Here is a 20,905-nt window from a genome sequence, read left to right on the forward strand (position 1 = left end):
CTGAACCTTTACGTCAATTTACTTGGTTTGAAAGAAAAGAAAAAACAAATGTAACAACCTTTAAAAAAATTATATTTATCTATAATCTATAATATATATAAAAGCAGAGTTTCTGCAGCTTGGAGGGTAATTTAGTCATTCAGTATTTCATTCCACACCACTATCAAATTAAGCATGGGTATTTTTGTAAAAACGCAAATTATTTCTCTTAGATTTGATCAGAACCGTAGATTCCATCTCAAATGTTGTTGTCTTTTTGCCTTCAGAAACGTGATCCGTGCAACCGTTTCACTGTTGGTTTCCTTAAACGTTTTATTTGTCATTCGTATGCGATTCTCTTGAACTCACCCCGACCTCAAGGCTGCCTCCACCACCATGGAAGAGATTCAACTTCCAGCTTGAAGGTGTTCTTCCCTCGACTTGCAAGGTATGTTCTCTAGAAGTAGGGTTTTGTTGTTTCGTAAAATTTCGCCATGATTTTCATTTCTTCCTTTCTCAATTTAGGATTTCGGCGGCCATGTTCCAGGCGGCAGCCACAAGAGCGCCGACCTCAGCCCCGAGCAAGACAGAATGCGACGCCGCCTCTGCTGTTACCCACGCTCCATCTTCTCCAACCTATTCCAATTTTGTGGCTCCCAAGCATCACAAACGACAGAGTGAAATGGAATCAGAGACTTGAGGATCATAATTTTGATGCGGTGGTGTGATTCCATCAAACTTCCAGACACGATGAGGGCTTCAAATTTGTTAATTCTTTGGTAGAACGTCATGAGTATCTATTCTTTTCTATTGTTTGTGCCACCTTCTCACTCTAATCTGCTATTTTACTTTTTTGCAGGATGTTCATTGAGACTTGCAAAAGGCTGAAAATGCTTTCATGCCACTGGCTTATGTATGTATTCTCGGTGATGTACAGCTTCAGGATACTTTTGAATTATGGTATCTTTTTAATGTTCAAATCAATTGAGCATTTTGTGTTTTTTGTGCTTATCAAGTTGCATTTCTTATTTGGAACTTTTCTTTTCTTCCCGATTTAGTTTCATTCTATTTAGTTGGATTAGACCAGAACAACCCAAGCCACTACAATATCTGCACTCAACAGCATTTAGTATAAAGGTTTTACCCAAAACCACACATGTGTTGGTTTCCAACCGGTTGCTTGAACGGATGCACTGGATGTTACTATATGTCTTCAGTTAAATCGTTGAATCTATGTGTTTGTCCTTTCAAGGTTTTCTTTTATGGTTTTGTTCTATTTGATTCTAAGTTATCAGCCCCTTGGTTATATTCTTTAGAACTAGGAGTTGATAATTGGTGGAGTTACAAAGAGTTAGGCTTAGTCTTCCTACTTTTTTTTTTCTTTTACTGCAAAATGGATTGGCTGCTTTGGCATAGTTGGAGGTTCTTCCCTTCTCAAATTTAGGTTAAATTCAGTGTTTGGAACATTTTAATGATCAGTTGTTGTTTTATTTCTACTTACAAATGATTTTTTTTTTTGAAATAGAACTACTTGGAGGTTTCATTTTGAATAAGACATAGGATTGGACCACTGCATATATGTTCCATGATTTGCGAGAGAAACATTTATCTCATAATGATCAAGGGTTTAAAGAAAGAATTGAACTCTGATATTTGATTCTCTTAGTTCTTTAGTAGCTTAATTGTAGAACAATTGTCTGCTATTGATTTTCGTTGGCTTAATTGATTTTCTCATTCAATTTCTTTTCTTTTTCTATTGATTGATCAAGTGAATTGTCAAAGTTCAAGTTCTATTGCAAATTTAACCCACCACCAATGTTTCCATTATGTTCAAATTAGAAAACTTTATGCCCAGTTTTTTTTTTTCTCTTCTTAATTTGAGCTCGATAGTTGATACCCAATGGGGGAAAGATTCCATCTCGGTTGGTTTCGTTTCATTTGGTCACCAATGGAAAAGTCAAGGATTTTTAGTTGCCTTACATTGGGAAATTGTATCACAGTTTTCTGTTTTGAATTTTTTTTTAAATGGGAATTTTTGCTGCTGTTATAGGGATAGGAAAATCATGGCAACTGCAACCATGGCCACTGCAGCCGGTACAACTGCTCTTTTGTACTACACATTGAATAGGAAATTTGGCTGATTTCAGAGGTGAGATATTCCTCTTCGTGTACTACTTCTTTTTGTACAGTCTGAGAGAGTTTGTAGCTTTTGAGTGACTTAACTCCTTCTCTGCGACCTTGCTCTGCCAACACAATTAAACCAAATAGGGCTTCTCTTTCATTACAATGAACTGCGGTTGAGAGAGAGAGAGAGAGAGAGAGAGAGAGAGTGATGGTATGAGCCTACAGCAGAGGGTGAGATTTCTAATGGGATTTCTGCTCATGGATTTTCCTGTGGACAGAGAGAAAGGACTTGAAGGTAACCTACAATCTTATCTATTTCTTTCTTTTGTTTTGATTGATAATATACCTTTTAAAGCTGAATGATGAAAGTAAGATAGATCAACTGATAGTATACCTTTCTGCTTCATTGTATTCTGATTTGTAGAATTGCTTATGGTTTCACGATTTGGTCAACTGATGTGTGTTTAGGCAGTGCATGATGTAAACTGGACCATTTTCCTTTTGTAAACACGATGTTGATTGTTTTTGTGGACTATTGGATTGGTATGGCTCAAGGAATTGTTCAAAAATGTGGAAGTTCTAAACATAAGGAACCCATTTCCCACCAAGAAAGTCATATGTAGAACTGAGGTTGGTGTCAAAATCCCTACCCTGCATCCTCCTCTTTTGAGTCCAATACATGTGCTGCTGATTTTGGTGCCAAAACCAAGGATTCATAGAACTCAGAAACTTAAAGAATAAAATTTAAAATGAGTTATGGAATTTTTTCTACCATATCAAGTACGCTTATGTCCTGATATAACACTTTCAATCATCAGATAAAAAGATCTCATTCATACACTACGAGTTTTGATGTCTGATCCTTCTTTGTGTGTTTTCTAGGGATTGTGTACTTTATCAATAGAAAAAAATTCGACTTTTTCGTTTCTTTTCATGAGTTTTTCTCTTGCAGTGATTGATAACCAATGATTTTCATTTTGTAATTAATTAATTTTCATGCATGTTGCAGATACCTTAAGATGTAGAAAACCAATGCTTTCAAGAGTGCACCTTTTTTCTTGGTGAGTTTGTTGCTCAGTCCCTCGCATGTTGTGGCTGCTTTGAGCTGTGAAGATTGCATATTAGAAAGAGTGTGGCTTCTCAGCTTGCTCATCAAAAAGTGGTTGTGGTTGGGTAGCTTTACTTCTCTAGCTTAAAGTGGACTTCCTTTCCCTTTTGTCTTTGATGTAGAACCACTTAGAATTAGAACTTGATGTAGAACCACTTTGACAAGTATTTGAATGGTTTGAGATATGTTTTTCTTCTTTACAATGATGGCACTCATGAATGATGGATGTTTATTTTTATGCATTGGCTGCAGTAGCTAAGGTAAAGATGTAACAATTAAATCTGCGTTGAAGTGTCTTTCAGGGTCAGTTAAAAAGTAAACTATCTTTAAGATTCAATTACAAGATTTAATGTTATTAGACTTACAAAAAAAAATTACAAGGTTTACTGTTATTAGTCTTTATTAGGAGTCATTCAGCAAAAACTTCCATTCCATGAGTTACATTTTAGCCCATACTAAAAGCCAAAATGTCACACTCATTCATGATAATAAAAGTCATGGTGAATTCTCTTCCTTAATAAGACACCAATCAACTTAATGGAATTAAATTAAATTAAGTTACATACTATGAATTTATATCATTTAGGATATATAGCAGTTATCAGATTAAGATCATTTATGATGGAATACCTATTCAAGGTGGCTTATAAGGACACAAAATTAATTTAGTGAAAAGGCTCTAGCACTACAACGGTTTAACTTGAATATAAATCTTTAAGACATAAAAGTTTACAGTTTTAAAAAAAATTAAACAAATAATTAATTTATTCATCAAGGAAATAAAATAGGATACATAGGCACACAAAGTCATGGTTATAATAATACTCTTAAACTCTCTTACTTGATAATGAATCACTTAACTTAATGACATAAAACTCATTTAATTTCCACTACATGTCAATCAAGTACATATGTTTAGTATCTAAGTTAGTGGTTACATAATATGAATTAATATCATTTAATAAAAAATCAAACTCAACAGACGTCGGTTTCATAGTAAAAAATAGTTGTTTGAACCCCTTAATCGAAAGTTCAATTCTTAAGAGGCGCACTCTTGAAGAGATCTTTGGCCTTCATCACACCTAAGTCGAGGTTACATGAGCATTTTTTTTTGAAAACAGAAATCAATACATATGAATAATGAAAGCTTGGGAACACACTCTCTCAAGTGAGATCATAGTCTGAACCAACAAGAAAGAAAACAGACATGGAGATTGTCATTATACACATAACGGTTTAAAATTCAATTAAATTAAAACTTGAAGAAATGATAAGTACCTTAATTAATATATATATATATATATAACTAATGTTTAATGTCATTAATAACATAACAGTTAAAAATTCAATTTCATTAAAACTGGAAGAAATGATAAATACCTTTATTTATATATATATATATATATATATATATATATATATTTTGAGTAACTGAATAAATAATTAAAGTTAATACTTAAGTGTCATAAATCATTCAATCTCCCACTAATAATAAAACAACACTCGAAGATACATGGTACAATTAAAAATCCGAAGAGTCACGTATCCTAAAGGATTAAAAATTCTCATTTGTGATAGTTATGACAACAATTTCCATAGTACTTCAAATGTAGTTTATAAAAAAGTTTTTCGCAATGTCATATGATGAAGATCTTTTTTACAGGAAATGTGGAACAATATGTTCTCAGTTTTATTCTCAATGTAATTATTTCAATTGTAAAAAAATAAAAAATAATAATTAAGTGTCTATTTTAGCACATACATGTTATTTCAACTCTCTATAATAAACTATTCAATAGATATAAAAAACCATCAATCGAGCCTTTAGGAAAACAACAACAAAAGATAAAAAAAATGGCAACTAAAAAATAAAAATAAAAACCTTCAATACAAAAATAAACTTACGAACTCATGATTTCTTATATATCAAATAAATATTGTTCTTTTAATCCATAAAATATCTTTAAAAAATAACACAAATTTCAAAAAATCACATAAAAACACGGGTAAAAAGTACTAGTATGATCATACAAAGAAAGATAGCATTAGGGAAAAGCAAAACAGTACAACCTTTTTTGAATTAATTTTTTTTAACAACCTTTTGAATTATTTTTTAAGTAAAATGTAATAACTAAATGATTTTTAAAACCTCCTATTTTCCATTAAAAAGAAAAGGAAAAAGTCACCTAAATCTAAATTAATACTTATAACCTAAATTAATACTACTATGCAAGAGAGCTATGACCTCATTCCTTTGCCTTCTCCACACTGTTCAATTAAAATTAGCCACAAGATTTCTTTGAGAACAACTAAAAACTTTCCTACCTTACATTGCTCTATGAATGCCAGCTTTTTCTCTAATAGTCATCCTCTATAGCAAGCAAGTATCCAATACAGATATTACACACATTCCACAAGAACTTAGCTAATGTACCATAAAATTTCCCTGAACAAAACTTACTTGCAAAGCCAGCATATATTCTTCACTTTCAACTTTGACAACAACCTTAGGTTGTGCAGACATCTCTCACATGCACATTAACATTGAATGAAGTTATATACAATTCAAGGTCACCTGCAGGTGCAACCAAGGTAGGCTGTACCTATTCAAAGCCTTTGGGGCTCGATGAAGCAGCTTTTTATAGACTATAGAGACCGAATTGAATGACTACAAAAAGACAGAGGCAGAGTGCTTAGTTAGAATCAGTGATCAGGTTTCAATGAAAGATAAACAAGAAATGAATAACAAAATAGATGCAACAAATCAGTATCAATGTTAGTGTGCTTTTACAAACAAGTGAAATAAAAGATTTGAGTTGGCCTAGTGTTGCAACAAGCTATTTGTATAGGCTCTTCCAAACATTAACACAAGCATTTATACTATAAAATAAGCTCAAATAATCTCTTCCAAACGGGACCTTTATGTTTATATTTTCAAGAACTAAATGGATCAAGCAATTAAACTTTCAGATACCAAAATGAGGTTGTACTATTTGTATGCTTTTAAAGATTTATGAAAGATCGACCTTAAAAAAACTCATTGAACCACATTATAAGAAAAAATAAGTCTGAGAAGTTTATGAACAACGTAAAGAATCAGATCAAGGTAAGATAGGTGGATAGATCTAGTGATCTACCATGAACACTATAAAATGTAAAGCTCACTACCATGGGCATTACTATAACCTAGAAACCTGATATGGCTACACATTTAGATTAGATAGCCTTCAATGAAGAAGCGGAGTGAACAAAAGTACATTCTCAGCAGCAATGAATTTGCACATTTAAGAGGTGTGCAACCATGAAAGGAACAATTTCCTTACCATAAAAGTACATTCTCTGCAACAGCATGTGTGTGATTAATCCAAACACACTATAAGGCATCTCACTTTTAATGAATCACCACCAACCATGGGACAGTGTCCACCTTCTCATTTCAACGGATCACACATCATCCTAATGATGTCCCCGGCCAAAAGAAACAAGCAAGGCCCCAATATCATGCTGAATTAAGAGTGGTGGAGAAGGAATAGGAAGGGAAGTAATGCAACAATCCCAAAATGGAGGAGCAGCCATAAACCAAGCTCGCTCGCACAACAGGTATACTGTTACTACCATATCACCAACATACCTAAAAAACAGAAACATGAGCAGATTATGTGCTAAGTGCATGATTGGAAACTCTTCCATAATTGATTTTGTAGTCAGAATCAAATCTGGGTGAGTAGCTCTAAACTTCAGACTTAATTCAGGTAAGAGAACCTCATCCAAACATGTTATAGCTGTAATGATAACCAGTCAAATCTCAACAAAGGACAAAAGGAAAGGATGATATTACATTACTGATAATATGATGAGAAGTAAACTCTAGAAAATCACAAAACTATGACACCAATGAACATCAAATTCTCAGCTGCAGCAAGCTCTGCACTATCTCAGATTCTGGAGCAATGTTCTCCATCTGGGTGTCAGTTTTATACAGTTGGTGGTTCAGTCATAAAGTTTTTAGCTTTTGCATGAGTTTTATCTTAAAGCCAATCAAGCGCACACGCTAAATGGCTTGGATAGCAGTGTCCCTCACGAGTTATCAGATAGCTAAACAACCGGATCAAAAAGGAAATCTTATCTTAAAGTCCATTAAGCGCACACGCTTAAGGGCTTGGAGGGTTGTGTCCCTCCCCAGTTCTCGCATAGCGACAATTCGGTCGAAAAGAAGGGACCAAATGCATAGCATCTCCTAAAAACCATCCTTCGAAGTACTCTGGCCCTAGAAGCCGTTGGTTCACCGTTGGGAACCCAAGGGTCTGAGCGCAATAACTCCCAACGGTAAATAGCCACCCGTAACCTCTGAAGAGCAATTATTACCGCATTTAACATGTAATAAGACACATAATTTTAGTGAAACCCCCCAACAAACCAAGGGACAAGAAAGAGTCTACAAGAAGACAGAAAGAACTTGAGTTAGTGAAACCCCCCAACATCTTCAATCCCGGACCCCAGCTTACTGATTTACCCTATGAGCTTGGGACCTTGAGAGTTTAGGGAGAACAGATTTAAATTTTATCATTCATGTGAAATAATAAATGACAGATCATGTCAGATAATACTTTGTTGATTTCAGCAACCCTCATTCAAAATTATTGAAATTCATAAAATCATAAAACATGATTCCCACCAACCTGAAAGTAATTTAGCAAGAGTTAGAAAGACCTTTTGATTAAAAAAATACCAAGCTACTGATTTCTACTTATGACTGAAAGCAAGTAACTTCATACTTGACAATTAAAAAAAAAGATCTGAACGACCTGGTCTAGAAGGAGGTCTTTGATAGCTGTAGAGTTCCAAGTAAAAGATGATAAATTGCTTTCCTAACAAGGGAAAACTTTCCATATTGCAAGCCTCCAAGCCAAATCATGCTAGATGCAAGGTGGAAGGGTCAACTCAAGGTTTATGATAACAGAGTTCAACAAGCAGAACCAAAGATATTAGGTACTTGCTGAAGCATATGAACACTTTCCACCATCAAGTAACAGACCACCCATGGCTATTTCAGCTAGCACATCCAAAAGAGCATCAATATCACATTCCCTGACATTAATTTTGTTAAGTACTTTATGTAGCTCAGAATCATTGAGATTGCAGCTCTTCAATGTGTTTTTAATTACCCACATCATCTCATTGTACCTTCTATCATAATGTAGAGCCTTAATAACAGCAAGTATAGAGAACATATGAGGAGCAAAGCCATAATGCACCATCTCCTTGTACATATCATATGCCTTATTAACATTATAAGATCTACAATGATCAAATATTAATAAATTATAAACTGATCCCTCTGGCTTATAATTCCCGTGAAGCATTGTGTCACGAGCTCTGCCGGCATCACCCACTAAACCCCTCATGCTGAAATCTTTGACAAGCCCTACCAAACTCTTAAATTCATTATTACTGCAGTTCTCTATCAGAGTATCATATGTAAAATAAGATGGCTTAGTCCACAAGTTTTTATAAATCATATCCAGAAGGGTCCTCTTAGCATCTATTGTCCTGGCTTTCTTATTAAGTGCATTCAGATACACACGAAAGATAACGTCACTAGTTAAGTAACCATCGTGTTTCATATCATAATCCAATCTATAAACCTTTTTCATGTTACCTTGAGCAAAATAATCATTCATCATATTAGAATAAATATCCTCATCCGACAGGTCTTCCATAAGCGAGTCATATGTGTCTAGATCCAGCCACCAGAAGTTCTTTCCGTCCATCTCCAACTTCAATTCATATGCCTTCCTCGGCTCCCCGATTTTGCATAACCCGGATATAACAGTGGTATAACATACAGCATCAGGGGGCAAACCCATCGCAGCCATGCCCCTCAAAATCCCCAAAGCCTCCTCAACCCTCCCCAAAAGGCAAAGTTCATGAATAAGCGCATTGTATGTAACAAGAGAGGGTGAAAACCCAGAAACAAAATCAGGCAAAAAACCCTTGTGTGTCATCTCATGATGCATATGAAAAGCCTTACAGAATTTACCTTCAAGACAATAAGCATTCATCAATATAAAATAAGTAAGCTTATCTGGCAACACACCCCCGCGCAGCATCTCTAGGAAGAGATCAAATGCTTTGGACAAGCTTCCCTCCAGGCACAGGGTCTGTATAAGCAACTCATACGTGACAGCATCAGGTAAGATGCCCTTGTGAAGCATCTCCGCCTTCATTTCAAGCGCCTTGTCCAGCTCCGCAGTGGCGGAGCTTGACCAAAATATATAGAAGGGCCGATTTTTATTTTTTTGAAAAGAGAAGGCATCTAATATGTATAAACCTAGCAAGTCCATGGAAATAACAAACCACTACAGCCAGCTAAAATTGCATTAATCAGTCCCCCTATACAAGTACAAACCGTTGAATAACAAGAAATTAAATTGAATGACCTAAAATACACCTATAGAGTCATACATATTTGACACACACAATTACCTAGTTACTTTTTTTTTGTAAATCGAAAAGATAAATTGCACCCGTCAGGAATCGATCCATGTACCTCCCCCTACCCAACACATATGTCCTCAGTTCCTACCACCTGAGCTATCCTACGGGGCTAGTTACTAGTTAGCTACCTATATGTACTTTCCATTTCATAACATATTATAATACTATTACATAGTAGTACTGGTAAAAAAAAATTTCAAAACAATAGGAGGGCCGAGCCCTCTCCCAGTCCCTTGCAAGCTCCGCCACTGCAGCTCCGGCTCGTCAAGATAACAAAACCCGGATATAACAGTGGTATAACTAACAGCATCAGGGGACAAACCCCTCTTAGCCATGACCCTCAAAATCCCCACAGCCTTCTCAACCCTCTCTCTCTCCCCGACGCAATATGCACTAACAAGCTTGTTGTATATAACGACAGATGGTGACAAACCTCTAACAATCATTTCACTCAAAACCTTATAAGCCTTATCTGCTTCGCACCGGTCGCAGAGCAGCTGAAACAGAGACATGTAAGTGTTCTCATCAGGGGTCAAACCCTTCCGATTCATCTCCTCAACCACCTCCTCAGCCTCTTCTATCCGTTCTTCTTCGCACAACCCCTGAATAACCGCATTGGACGAAACCAAATTTGGCTCCACACCCTTGTCAGTCATGGCTTTCCACAACCCAAACGCTTCCCGCACCTTCTTCTCCTTGCATCTCGCCACTATCAATGCCGATTCTGATTCAAAGTTTCCAGCGCCGGCGAAGCCGCGGATCCTGAAGTTGTAAATGTTAACGCTCGGCGGCGACATGCCATTTCGGAAGATCTGGCGAAAGGTTTTCAGGGTGGCGGTGGATGAAAGCCTCATACTCATAGGGTTGCAACTTGCAATGAATACTCCTTACTAGCCACTAGTTTACATATACTAGTATTTAGCCCGTTTACCCGTGCATAGCACGGGGGATTTTAATTCGAATAACATACTAATTATTTTGATAGAATATAGATCTGTATTGATATATATGGAATACTACAATGGCGTATTTACTGATTGTAATTATTTTCTATTGATGTTTTTTACATATCATTTTCAGTGTGGAGATTAATTGGATAGTTTTCCAAGATCAACTGTGCTTCACACTGTGTGTGTTGTTTGGCACAATCTTGCATGTAAATGTGATCTCAAGTGCAATCTTTCATGTAAAACTTAAACAAAAATTCATGTCAAGTGGTATATTTAGAGAGAGAACACTCCTCTCATACTAAACATCATTTTTTCATCAAAAGACTAAAATTAAACTCACTTACAAAATCAGTGATTAATTCGACCATTAACCCTGCAAATTAATTATATAAATTGTTGGAATATAATTTAAAGTTAAATCTTAGTAATCATTAATAGGGTTACACATCATACTTTTATTAATTGTTGTTTTTACAAATATATAGGTTTAAATTAATCATAATAATAACTTTAATAGATCGTATAAATTGTTTGAATAAACAACATTGGTTGTCTTATGAACAACATGAACTTAATCATATAAACTGTAATAACTTTACACTTTTAAAACCTGAAGTTCTAGAAGTCCACCTATATTATTCTACTCAACAATTTATTTATGTACATTTGTCAAATTTAAAGAGAAAAAAATTAAAATAGATGAAAAAAAATCACATTTGAGCAAATGTCAAAAACCATCTTAAACTAATTAATTTGTGTAGTTAAGTTAAATTTAAAGTGAGTTAATTTCTAATATATTTTTTATTTGTTTGCATAATTAAAATCTAAGTAGTTTTTCCAATTTTCCTCTTATAACCGAAAAATAGCCTTTCCAAATAATCTAATTTCATTTTTTTTAAATAATGATTTTTTTCAAAGCTTTAACAAACACCTAAAAAGTTAAAAAAAATTAATTAATTAAAATATGATTTTTTTAAAAGACAAAAGCTGAAACAAACAACTCTAAATCTCAGCCGTTGATTTCTTATAAACATTTGATAGCTTATTGAAAAAGTGAGTCTCTCTTTTGAGATGAGCCAAATTCATTTTTGCTATCTTAAAAAATTTTGGGAATGAAAGTATCCTTTGTAGTGTTTAATAATTGAGCCCAAAAACACAAATCCATTGAGGATAAGGAAGTCTCAATTTAATTTCAAAAAAAAAGGAAGTCTCAATTTAGTTTTAAAAATTGGGTCTAGGACAACATAAGTACTTGGGCATCCAATCCCAATATAACGATTGAAAAAAGACCAATGTAAAACAAAAAAGTATGAAACTTTTGACAACAATCGTAAAGATTTTCTAAACAACGAACATGAGGAAGATAAACCCTCCTCTAACTCTAAAACTCCACGCATTGCCAAAGCAAAGTGACTTTTCATCACAATGACCAATCAGTCAACCAGCCTTTGGCGAGAAAACTGGTGTTCTTTCTTTTGCAGAGAGTAGGTTCTTCTTAACCTTAGTTTTTCAATAATCTCTTGTATGGCTCCTAGATTCTTCCTTTGGAACACATGCTGCTTTAATCATTCTACCCATTTAATTTGAGAATCTCAAACTGCACTTGAGTTGAGGATCAACCAACTAATCAATCGCTCATTTCCCCTTCTTCATAAAAGGTTTAGCGTGCAAATGAATATCATATTCGATGCACCCGCAAAACCACACAAGATAAAAGTAATGTAATTTCAAACTCTGCATTACTTACATTTATGATTGCCATAATAAAACTTTGCATTACTTACATTTATCCACTCAAAAAGTAAGCACTTGGTTAATTTCAAAATATTGGTAAACACAATTCAATCTTCCCTATTCAAACTGATTTTCATAGAATTTTACTATTTAAGAGATCTGACCAATATAATAGACTATTATAACACAATAAGACACCTAAGAAAGATAACATCTGTCAAACTTTAAAGCTAGATTATGTCTGATCTTTTTTTATTAAGTCTAGTATGATCTTTGAACCAGATAAAATGTACAATTTTCAATTTCCTTGCAACTTGTAACATGAGAAATCAAATAGGCCATCATACAGTTTTGTGATCTAGAAGCAATAAGCTAAGGTGAAATTGACATCAAAGCTTTGCACTATCAGAAAGGAGTAGATTATGATTCATACTAATAATGTTCTGTTTATTCTCAACCACAGTACACAAAAGTAATGAATTTTACCATTTCATACTCAGGAATTAAGGTAACTCCTCAATAATTAAGCCATTAACTCACCCATAAGACCAAGTTCTCCTTTCTTGGAGACCTTCACGCTTCAATTCGCTTTCAGCCAGTAATGAGTTCCACTAAAACCAATCCAAAAGCATAAACATCAATCTTATATGATATAGGAAAGCAAAGTTATAGAAAGTTTTTATTTCAGTAACTACAATATGGAAAGAAATAACAGATACAAAGAAAGTTTTTGCAGAATCAACATGAAGGGCTCAAGTTCATACCCCCAAAGTTACTTTGACAGTTTTGGAACAGAAAGGAACTGAAAGTGCAGAATTTTTGCCAACATTTCATTATTCTCACTCTGTAATTAATATTTTTTACTATAAAAGTTCAGCCTTCAAACCTCCCTAAAGTCCACCTCAGTAACCACATGAGCGAGGCTAAACAGAATATTTAGCAAATGAAATCAATATCTTAATCTGGTTATAGCTTCTTAAGTTTTCTAAATTAACAATCCTGCATAAAGACATGACACTAAATGGTACATGACATGAGATATTTCTTCTTTGATACTAAATCAGATTTCTCTACTTGCCAAGGCTTTCTTATTCTATTTGTGACATAGTTGGAAACACAATATAACTTAAAATATAAAAATACAAATTCAACTGCTGAAAAATATTTCCCTTTCCTTTAGTAGTATGACAGCATTAATAAAAGGAGAAAAACCTGCATTCCATCTCTTTTTGCTCTTCAAAGTAATTATTAAAGTTTTTTTTATGAGCCAAAGAGTTGTATTAAGAGGGGCAAAGGGGGTGCCCCAACCCAAATAGATGAGAAATACAATAGAGGAGAAAGAGAAGGAAAGATTAAACTAAGACTAAAACAGAACAGAGAAAGATAAGGGAATACCAAATGCCCAAAGGCTAACTACATAAACTATACATAGAGGGGTCTCTTTGTATCAATTTGCTACTTTCAAAGCACAAAGCAACAGAGCCCTTCCAAATAAGCCAAGTAAGAATATAGGACTAATCCAAGAAAACACCTTCAAATGTTGGCAGAGAGAGACATCCACGAAAACTGACTTTGCTCTTTCAATTAAGTCCTCACATACCAGCACCTGCATAAAATATGCACCAGAAATAAAGTATCTCAGGAGCCAATTAAAATAGCATTCCATGGCAAGAGAGGAAGACTCGGATAAGGGAAAAACCACCTCCCTACCTTAACCATTATGCCAGAACAGTCCCAGAACCTAAAATGGCACAAACCTTATAGCACTGCAACGTTTGTAGTGTCAAAACCTGCAAAAAAAACCACAGGACAATAGGTATTAGCAAGGAGAAAACAGTACACATCCCTGCGTATGGCTGCCATGGCCACGCCGCCACCATCTCGTTTTCCTTATGATCGCACCACTATCTCCTTCCCGACCTCAACCAGAACCACGCTGCCGCTATCCTTTTACTCCCTAGTTGCGCAGCACCACGCTCCCCTTCAGATCTGTCACGCACCACCATCTCCTTCCTAGCCCCAAATCGGTCGCCGCCATCTCCTTTCTTTCCGGGTTCGCGCCATCACCACCTCTGAAGGACACCGCAATGAATCCGTTTTTTTCAATGCTTCAGTAATGGATGAATGTTGGGAAACTTTCATACTCTTTAGCTTTCTAGGTTTACTGACCTGTTTTACTGAGTTTGCTATTTGAATTCAGACAAACAATAATTATAATTTTGTCTTTAAGAATATACAGTCATAAACGAGTTCACATATTTCTTGATGAAATTTATTGGTCCAAACCCCACACATATAATATTGTAATTGGACTGTACTGAGTTTGGTGTTACAGTGGCTATGTTCTCCGGCGGAAGTGGGAGAAACAAGAAGAAAGAAAGTGAGTGAAGGGTAGTTTAGTTATTGCGATTATTCCTAACATTACATCTAGACCACTTATTATTTAAGTATTAAATCCAATTGTGGAAATTAAACTGCACCACCGTGCCTCAATTAGAAAATGAGGCACGGTAGACAAAACCTTTCTTTGAATGCCTACTTCATTGTCAAAGTATTAGCTTTAGCTTTTGACCATCTCTTGGCTTTGGATTCGTAATATTCCATGAGCCGAATATCTTGTCAATTAATAGGGAACACTAGGCAACTTTTTTTTTTTTAAATGCACTAGGCAACCTGATTTGTTTTATAGTCGGACAAAATTGTTATTTTAATAAAATTTGGATAAAATTAATTTTGATATAATTGAATTTCAAATATAAATTTGTAGTATATAATAATGATGTGTAAAAGTAAGGCGATCTAATATGGACCTGGTCCACCATAGTGCCTAGTGGTTCAGCGCCATGGACCCATGGTTGGACTACAAAAGAAAAATTGTTTTCCTAAACTGCGAAAATAACAAAATAGCTCCAAAATTGGGACATTTTTGAACACGCAATATAAATATTTCGTAGATGACCTAATACAAATATTTGCGGCAGTTAACTTAATTATGGTAAAAAATAATCACAAAAGTTAATCTTTTCTCGTGATTCTTACTTATGACTTATTCTATGAATTTTTATGAACAAATTTTTGAGAAATTTTCCTACAAATTTTTCATTTGAATGAAATTTTGCAAAAAAAAAAAACCAAATTGAAGATGAATTTCCACAAATGTAAATGTCATGCAATGTAGTATTAGAAGTGATAAAGTCGCAAAGAGGGTAATAAGGCTTCTATTGAAACTTGAAAGACTTTACCCTCCCTCTAAAAGCGACCATCAGTCAATAATACTATTAAGTAAGTTACTTTTTTCCAATATCATTGAATAGTATGGCTTGTATGAGCTCAGATAACTCAAGTGGAAGAGCCACGTTATGGTGATCTTATTGCACGGTTCAGAAGGCACTTGTGTATATGATGCAAGTGATATATCGAGACTCATTTCACTAACTTGTTCATTCTAAGAAAAATTACTAACATAATTTCAATTTAGATTACTTTTATGTTTCTAAAATGGAATAAACTCACATATAAAAGAACAAATTTAAAGTATATTTAATACATTTTTTTCAAGCAACAAATTACTTCAACAAAAAGTTCTCAAATATGTTATTTTTCTTCTATTTTTATATTTTTCAGATGGTAAACGAATCAGCTCTAAGTTTCACATTTAACTAGTTTGGAGTTAAAAGAAGCTTATTAATTATTATAATTTTTGCTTTCTTCACTCTTTCTCACTTCCTCAATGGGAAATTATGATGTAGGGGGAACCAAGCACGTGCCTCTGCTGAATTACAAGGACCACTGGCACGTGTGTCTCGCCTCAAACTCCAAGCCAGCAACACCAAACACGTTTGCGGTTCCGCGTTTCAAATCATGTGCTTCCCACGTGACTTGATCTCAAGCAACCCAACCACACGTACTTTATTCTTGTTCTGTAAAAAAAGTGTCGTGGTCATTTTGTTCTTGTCAACAACAAAGAATTAAGGAATAAAACGTCAATTAAGAGATAACCAGATAATTAAGTTATCGGTTTAAAAAAATTATAAGTATAACTAATTAGCCATTGACGAAGTTTCCCTCACTGGTCACCACTATCAACTAGCGAGGGCGACCCAATGTTTAGAAAATCAGACTTATCGATTTAACTTGTTTGTTTGAGGATCGATTCAATTCAGTCACTTAAAAAATTGGAGCATCGATCAGAACGGTTAAAAATTTGGTGCAAAATTAGTAATTTCAGTCACTTGATTGGACCGTTAAACTTAGCACTAAACTATTGGTGTGTCGATTGATTCACTAATCAGTTTGGTTCTTTAAATCGAAGTCCAAATGACTACTCTACTTTTCTCTGCTACCTTTATTTCTTTTTTAAGTAAAAAGATATATTTATCCAAAGGCCAAGAGCAAATCTCTCATACTGATAGCAACTTTTATATATTCACATTGAGCTTCTCTTACAATCATTTTTATTATATTTTTTATTTATTTATTTCTTCTATTTTTATTGCATCACTCAATAAATTTCTCATTTATCAATTTTCTCTTCTTATATATTTATAAATGTGTCGGTACGTGAAATGAGTGTCAACACAGTATTTTTCTTTTCTTCATACAACATTGCGCATCTAGAATGTCTTGAAGTACTCCAGAGTCAAACATAGGTAGTGTCTCTCAAATTTCCATGGAAAACTTAGAATTAGAACCCTTTGTTTGAAAGTCAATTAAAGATAGAATAAAAAGCCTGATTGAAGAAATTCATATTTCAAATTATTAATTTTTTAGATACAAAAGTCCATGTGATTGAACAATATTGTCCGAGATTAGAAAGCAAAGCTCGTTCCTTAATGATTTAAAGCAACATATTGAAAACAACTGTACTTCTTTTAAGGGAACATGTCTGCACTTAAAACCCACTGAAGTGAAAACCTTCTTCTGTTTTAATCGCCTAATAACTTTTAAATTCAACAACATATTTAATTAAGTAAATTTCTTCTTTAAGTGATAATTTCATAATTTAAACTTGTAACATTACAAGTGGTGTTAAGCTATATGTGACCATGCACATAATCCACTTTTACATCAATTACTATATTAAATTAGAGAATAGAGAAAAGTACTTGATATAACGAATTGAGCCACCCACACATCATTATCATGAAAATGTGAAAAAGTCCTAGTCTGTATGACTTTTGTAAGATTGTGAGTAGGCATTATGCATGCAGCAACCTAAACACTAGTCATTTGTGGTATCAAAGTTTAGAATTGTTAAAATTGTGAAATAATCAAAACAAAACTCCCTCGTGCATTATTTTCTACTATTATTTTTGTATTTAGTTAGATGTATGATGATTCTGTTAGGTAACTTGTTTTGACACGATAATGATTTGGCGCCTTCATCTGAGCTGGAACTTAGAAAAAAATATGATCAATTTTTCAGCCTTTTCGCCTAGATAATTATATAATATAATTCTCCAAGCCAGATTTGTTCTTACTTCGTAGTGTTTTGAATAAATAAAGATTGTATTTAGATGCATAAAGTTTCATTTACACTTGTTAAAAATTGAAATATATGGAGAGAAAAAATAAGAAGAAAGAAAAGAGATTTTCATTTTATAGAAAAAAAAAGAATTGAGATGTGATGAGTGATATAGTTGAACGAAGAAATAACATAAATAGATAAAGAATGAAAGCAAAAATGGAAATGGAATAGAAAATGAGTTTAATTTCTATGCACCGATGGTGTAAAGTTTTTTTACACTGTCAATCAATCAGATTTCAAGGATGTGAGAAAATATATAATTTTATTTAATTTCATTAATTGACGTGACACATCCTTGAAATCTGATTGGTTGACGGTGTAAAAAAAATTTACACCGTCGGTGCATCAAACTTTTTATCATAGAAAATAAATAGCTGTGAATGGATCTTGGCTCATATTTAAATACGGAATTGTTAAATACGAAATGGATCACAGCTATTTAGACCCTCAAAAAGTGCAAAAATACTAAACTATCCTTAATAAAAAAAATCATCACCCCACTCCTTACATTCTCTCTCCTCCTTACCTCTTTCCTATTTCTTCCACCCACCAACACCACCACCACTGCCACCACCGCTGCCGCCACCACCACCACAAACTCCATCTTATGTCATTTTTTAAAATTTCAAACATTATGAAGTTGATTTTGTCGTTTTAAATTTTTTCTGCAATTAAACGCACTTTAGAAGTGCGTAGTTAACGCACTTTAGAAGTGCGTGACAAACCCCCCTTAAAAGTGCACGCACTTTAAAAGTGAGTTTGTCACGCAGTCAGGTACTTCTAAAGTGCGTTTAATTGCAGAAAAAATTTAAAACGACAGAATCAACTCCCTAAGGTTTGAAATTGTAAAAAATGACATAAGATGAAGGTTGTGGTGGTGGTGGTGGTGGCGGTGGAGGTGGTGGTGGTGGTGGTGGGGGCGCAGGTGGTGGGTGGTGGTGGTTGGTGAAAGAAAGAGGAAAGAGGTAAGGAGAGAGGAGAGAGAATGTGAAGAGTGGGGTTATAATTTTTTTATATTTTTTTTCATTAAGGGTAGTTTAGTATTTTTGCACTTTTTGAGGGGTCTAAATAGTTGTTGGGGGTCTGAATAACAATTTCCTTTAAATACTTGTTCACACGAGTACAAGGTTAACAATAAATGTTTTTCTCGAGATTCAAACTTATGTTTTTATCCTTACGGGACGGGGAGATTAATTTCTTTTTCACTAGATCAACAACTTATTGCCGTTGTTGGTAAAGTTCAAATGAATTTGATAAAAATTGAAAATTTTCATCTAAATGATAAAAAGTTAAAAAAAACTAAGCCATATTTAACCACAAATCCATAATATATGGTGATAATTAGCTTACAACGTTTCTTAACTATGAAGTGCAGGTCCAACCTTTACTCAAACGGATGAAATACATTTTGTATCCAACAATCATTTATTACTTAGTGCAAACACTCATAATGAAGAGATTAATCACTGTCATTTATTAAAAAAAACCTAAGTCATATTTCATTTAGACTATATAATTTTAACAAATAACGTGTCAATAAAATGTAAATATCTGATATTATTAATTATGTAAGATATTTTGAGTGTTACAATAGTATAAAATTAATATACATGATTATGAAGATAATATGATCATCTTGTTAAAGAATTAGATTGATTAAGTTTATACTTTTTTTTAACTAAGTTTATACTTAAAATGTAACACTTAGTATTTATTTGATCACGTCTCATAAAAAATATATTAAAAATGAAGAATATTATTATCAATAATATTATTACGTTATTACTATTGATGAAAATAATCAAGATATAGTAAAATCTTACGAAGTTTTTTTTTCTTTTTTTTTTTTTTTTGGTCAATAGAAGATTTTTCATTCCATGTGGGTTGAACCCAGAACAAATACAAGGCAAGGCCCAAAACAAACAGCTAATGTGGCGTAGCTAAACAATATGACAAAAAACACGTAGCTCGCTTAGCTGTCTCGGGTAGACACATACACCGAGTAAAAAGCCAAAAGATAGAGTCAAAAGCAAAAGGCTCTGCAAGAGAGAAACACCTAATAGTTTCTAGGGACAGGTACCTTAAGTACAATAACTAAAGCATGTGTTCCTTTTCTTGAAATAGACCAAAGAAAGTTCACAAGGAAACCAGATCCATAAAGCTAACATCTGGTACTCAAGGAGAACCCGTGAGGGAAAATAAACTTGAGTGGAAAATCAGTTCTTTGGCTAGAGAGCTACTAAGAATTCTGATCCTTGTTTAACAAATGGTGTAATTCAGGAGGAGGATTCCACAGCCATAAAGGTGGGAGATTGGCAGATCCTGCAAGCTGGGCAACAGTGTGGGCTACAACGTTTCCCTCTCTGGGAGTCCAGGTAAAAAACCAGAATGGAAATCTTCTCTTCCAAGTAGAAATGTCATGCAAAATATTTGAGATTTCTTTGATCTGTCTTTGACCATTGCAGGCTTCTATCAGGGATAAACAATCAGATTCAAAATGGACCTTTTGCAGCTCAAGATTTTGTGCAATTTGGACTGCCTCTCTTAAAATGATGGCTTCTGCCAAGAGGGGTTTATTGGCATACAATTTCTTTGAAGCACCACAAATAATTGAGCCAAGCTCATCTCTAAAAACATAGGCTCCAAAAGCTTTCCTTGTGTGTTGTGAAAAAGCGGCATCAGTATTGCATTTGAGAAAATGTGGTGGAGGTTTTTTCCAATTTTTGTCTGCTGCAGATTGTCTATTAGTCGGTTGGGAGTGGTTTTCAGAGTGGAATGCAGTCAAAAATTCACTGTGAAGAGAAGAAGCATTGAGTAGACATCTTGCAGGATTGGGATTCACCCCTTCAAAGCAAGCTTTATTCCTCATCTTCCATATTTCCCAAAGGATTATGCACAAGAGTGCAATAGAATGTTCAGCTCCTGGATCACGTTCATAAAGAATTTTAAAACTTTGCTCTAACCAAGAAGAGAAGAGGACATTTT

The 20,905-nt window shown here is 34.2% G+C and overlaps 1 protein-coding gene and 1 long non-coding RNA gene across 10 annotated transcripts; one reads left to right on the top strand and one right to left on the bottom strand.

Annotated features, from left to right (window-relative positions):
- The first annotated feature begins 118 nt into the window (after positions 1–118).
- LOC130745883 (uncharacterized) lies at positions 119–3,414 on the top strand. 5 transcript variants are annotated; one of them, XR_009021935.1, is made up of 7 exons: positions 119–427; positions 505–758; positions 839–939; positions 2,030–2,128; positions 2,248–2,398; positions 2,528–2,733; positions 3,113–3,414. It is a non-coding gene; the product is annotated as an uncharacterized LOC130745883 (long non-coding RNA). The 5 variants fall into 5 exon arrangements; XR_009021936.1 differs by having other exon boundaries at positions 120–427; positions 839–892; XR_009021934.1 differs by having other exon boundaries at positions 2,030–2,398; positions 2,572–2,733.
- A 1,900-nt stretch (positions 3,415–5,314) lies between these two features.
- On the bottom strand, positions 5,315–14,578 carry LOC130745884 (pentatricopeptide repeat-containing protein At5g39710-like). 5 transcript variants are annotated; one of them, XM_057598299.1, is made up of 5 exons: positions 14,104–14,578; positions 13,925–13,999; positions 12,934–13,004; positions 6,535–6,842; positions 5,321–5,879 (listed from the first exon to the last, which is right to left on the bottom strand). In XM_057598299.1, the coding sequence occupies exons 1-4, from the start codon at positions 14,110–14,112 to the stop codon at positions 6,668–6,670; spliced, it is 330 nt and encodes a 109-aa protein (XP_057454282.1). In that variant the 5' UTR covers positions 14,113–14,578; the 3' UTR covers positions 5,321–5,879; positions 6,535–6,667. The 5 variants fall into 5 exon arrangements, with proteins under 5 accessions (XP_057454278.1, XP_057454277.1, XP_057454280.1 ...); XM_057598295.1 differs by lacking the exons at positions 12,934–13,004; positions 13,925–13,999; positions 14,104–14,578 and adding an exon at positions 8,017–10,605 and having other exon boundaries at positions 5,315–5,879; XM_057598297.1 differs by lacking the exons at positions 12,934–13,004; positions 13,925–13,999; positions 14,104–14,578 and adding an exon at positions 8,871–10,605 and having other exon boundaries at positions 5,318–5,879.
- Positions 14,579–20,905: the final 6,327 nt, after the last annotated feature.

Source organism: Lotus japonicus, chromosome 3, assembly GCF_012489685.1.
Source record: "Lotus japonicus ecotype B-129 chromosome 3, LjGifu_v1.2".
NCBI lineage: Eukaryota > Viridiplantae > Streptophyta > Magnoliopsida > Fabales > Fabaceae > Lotus > Lotus japonicus.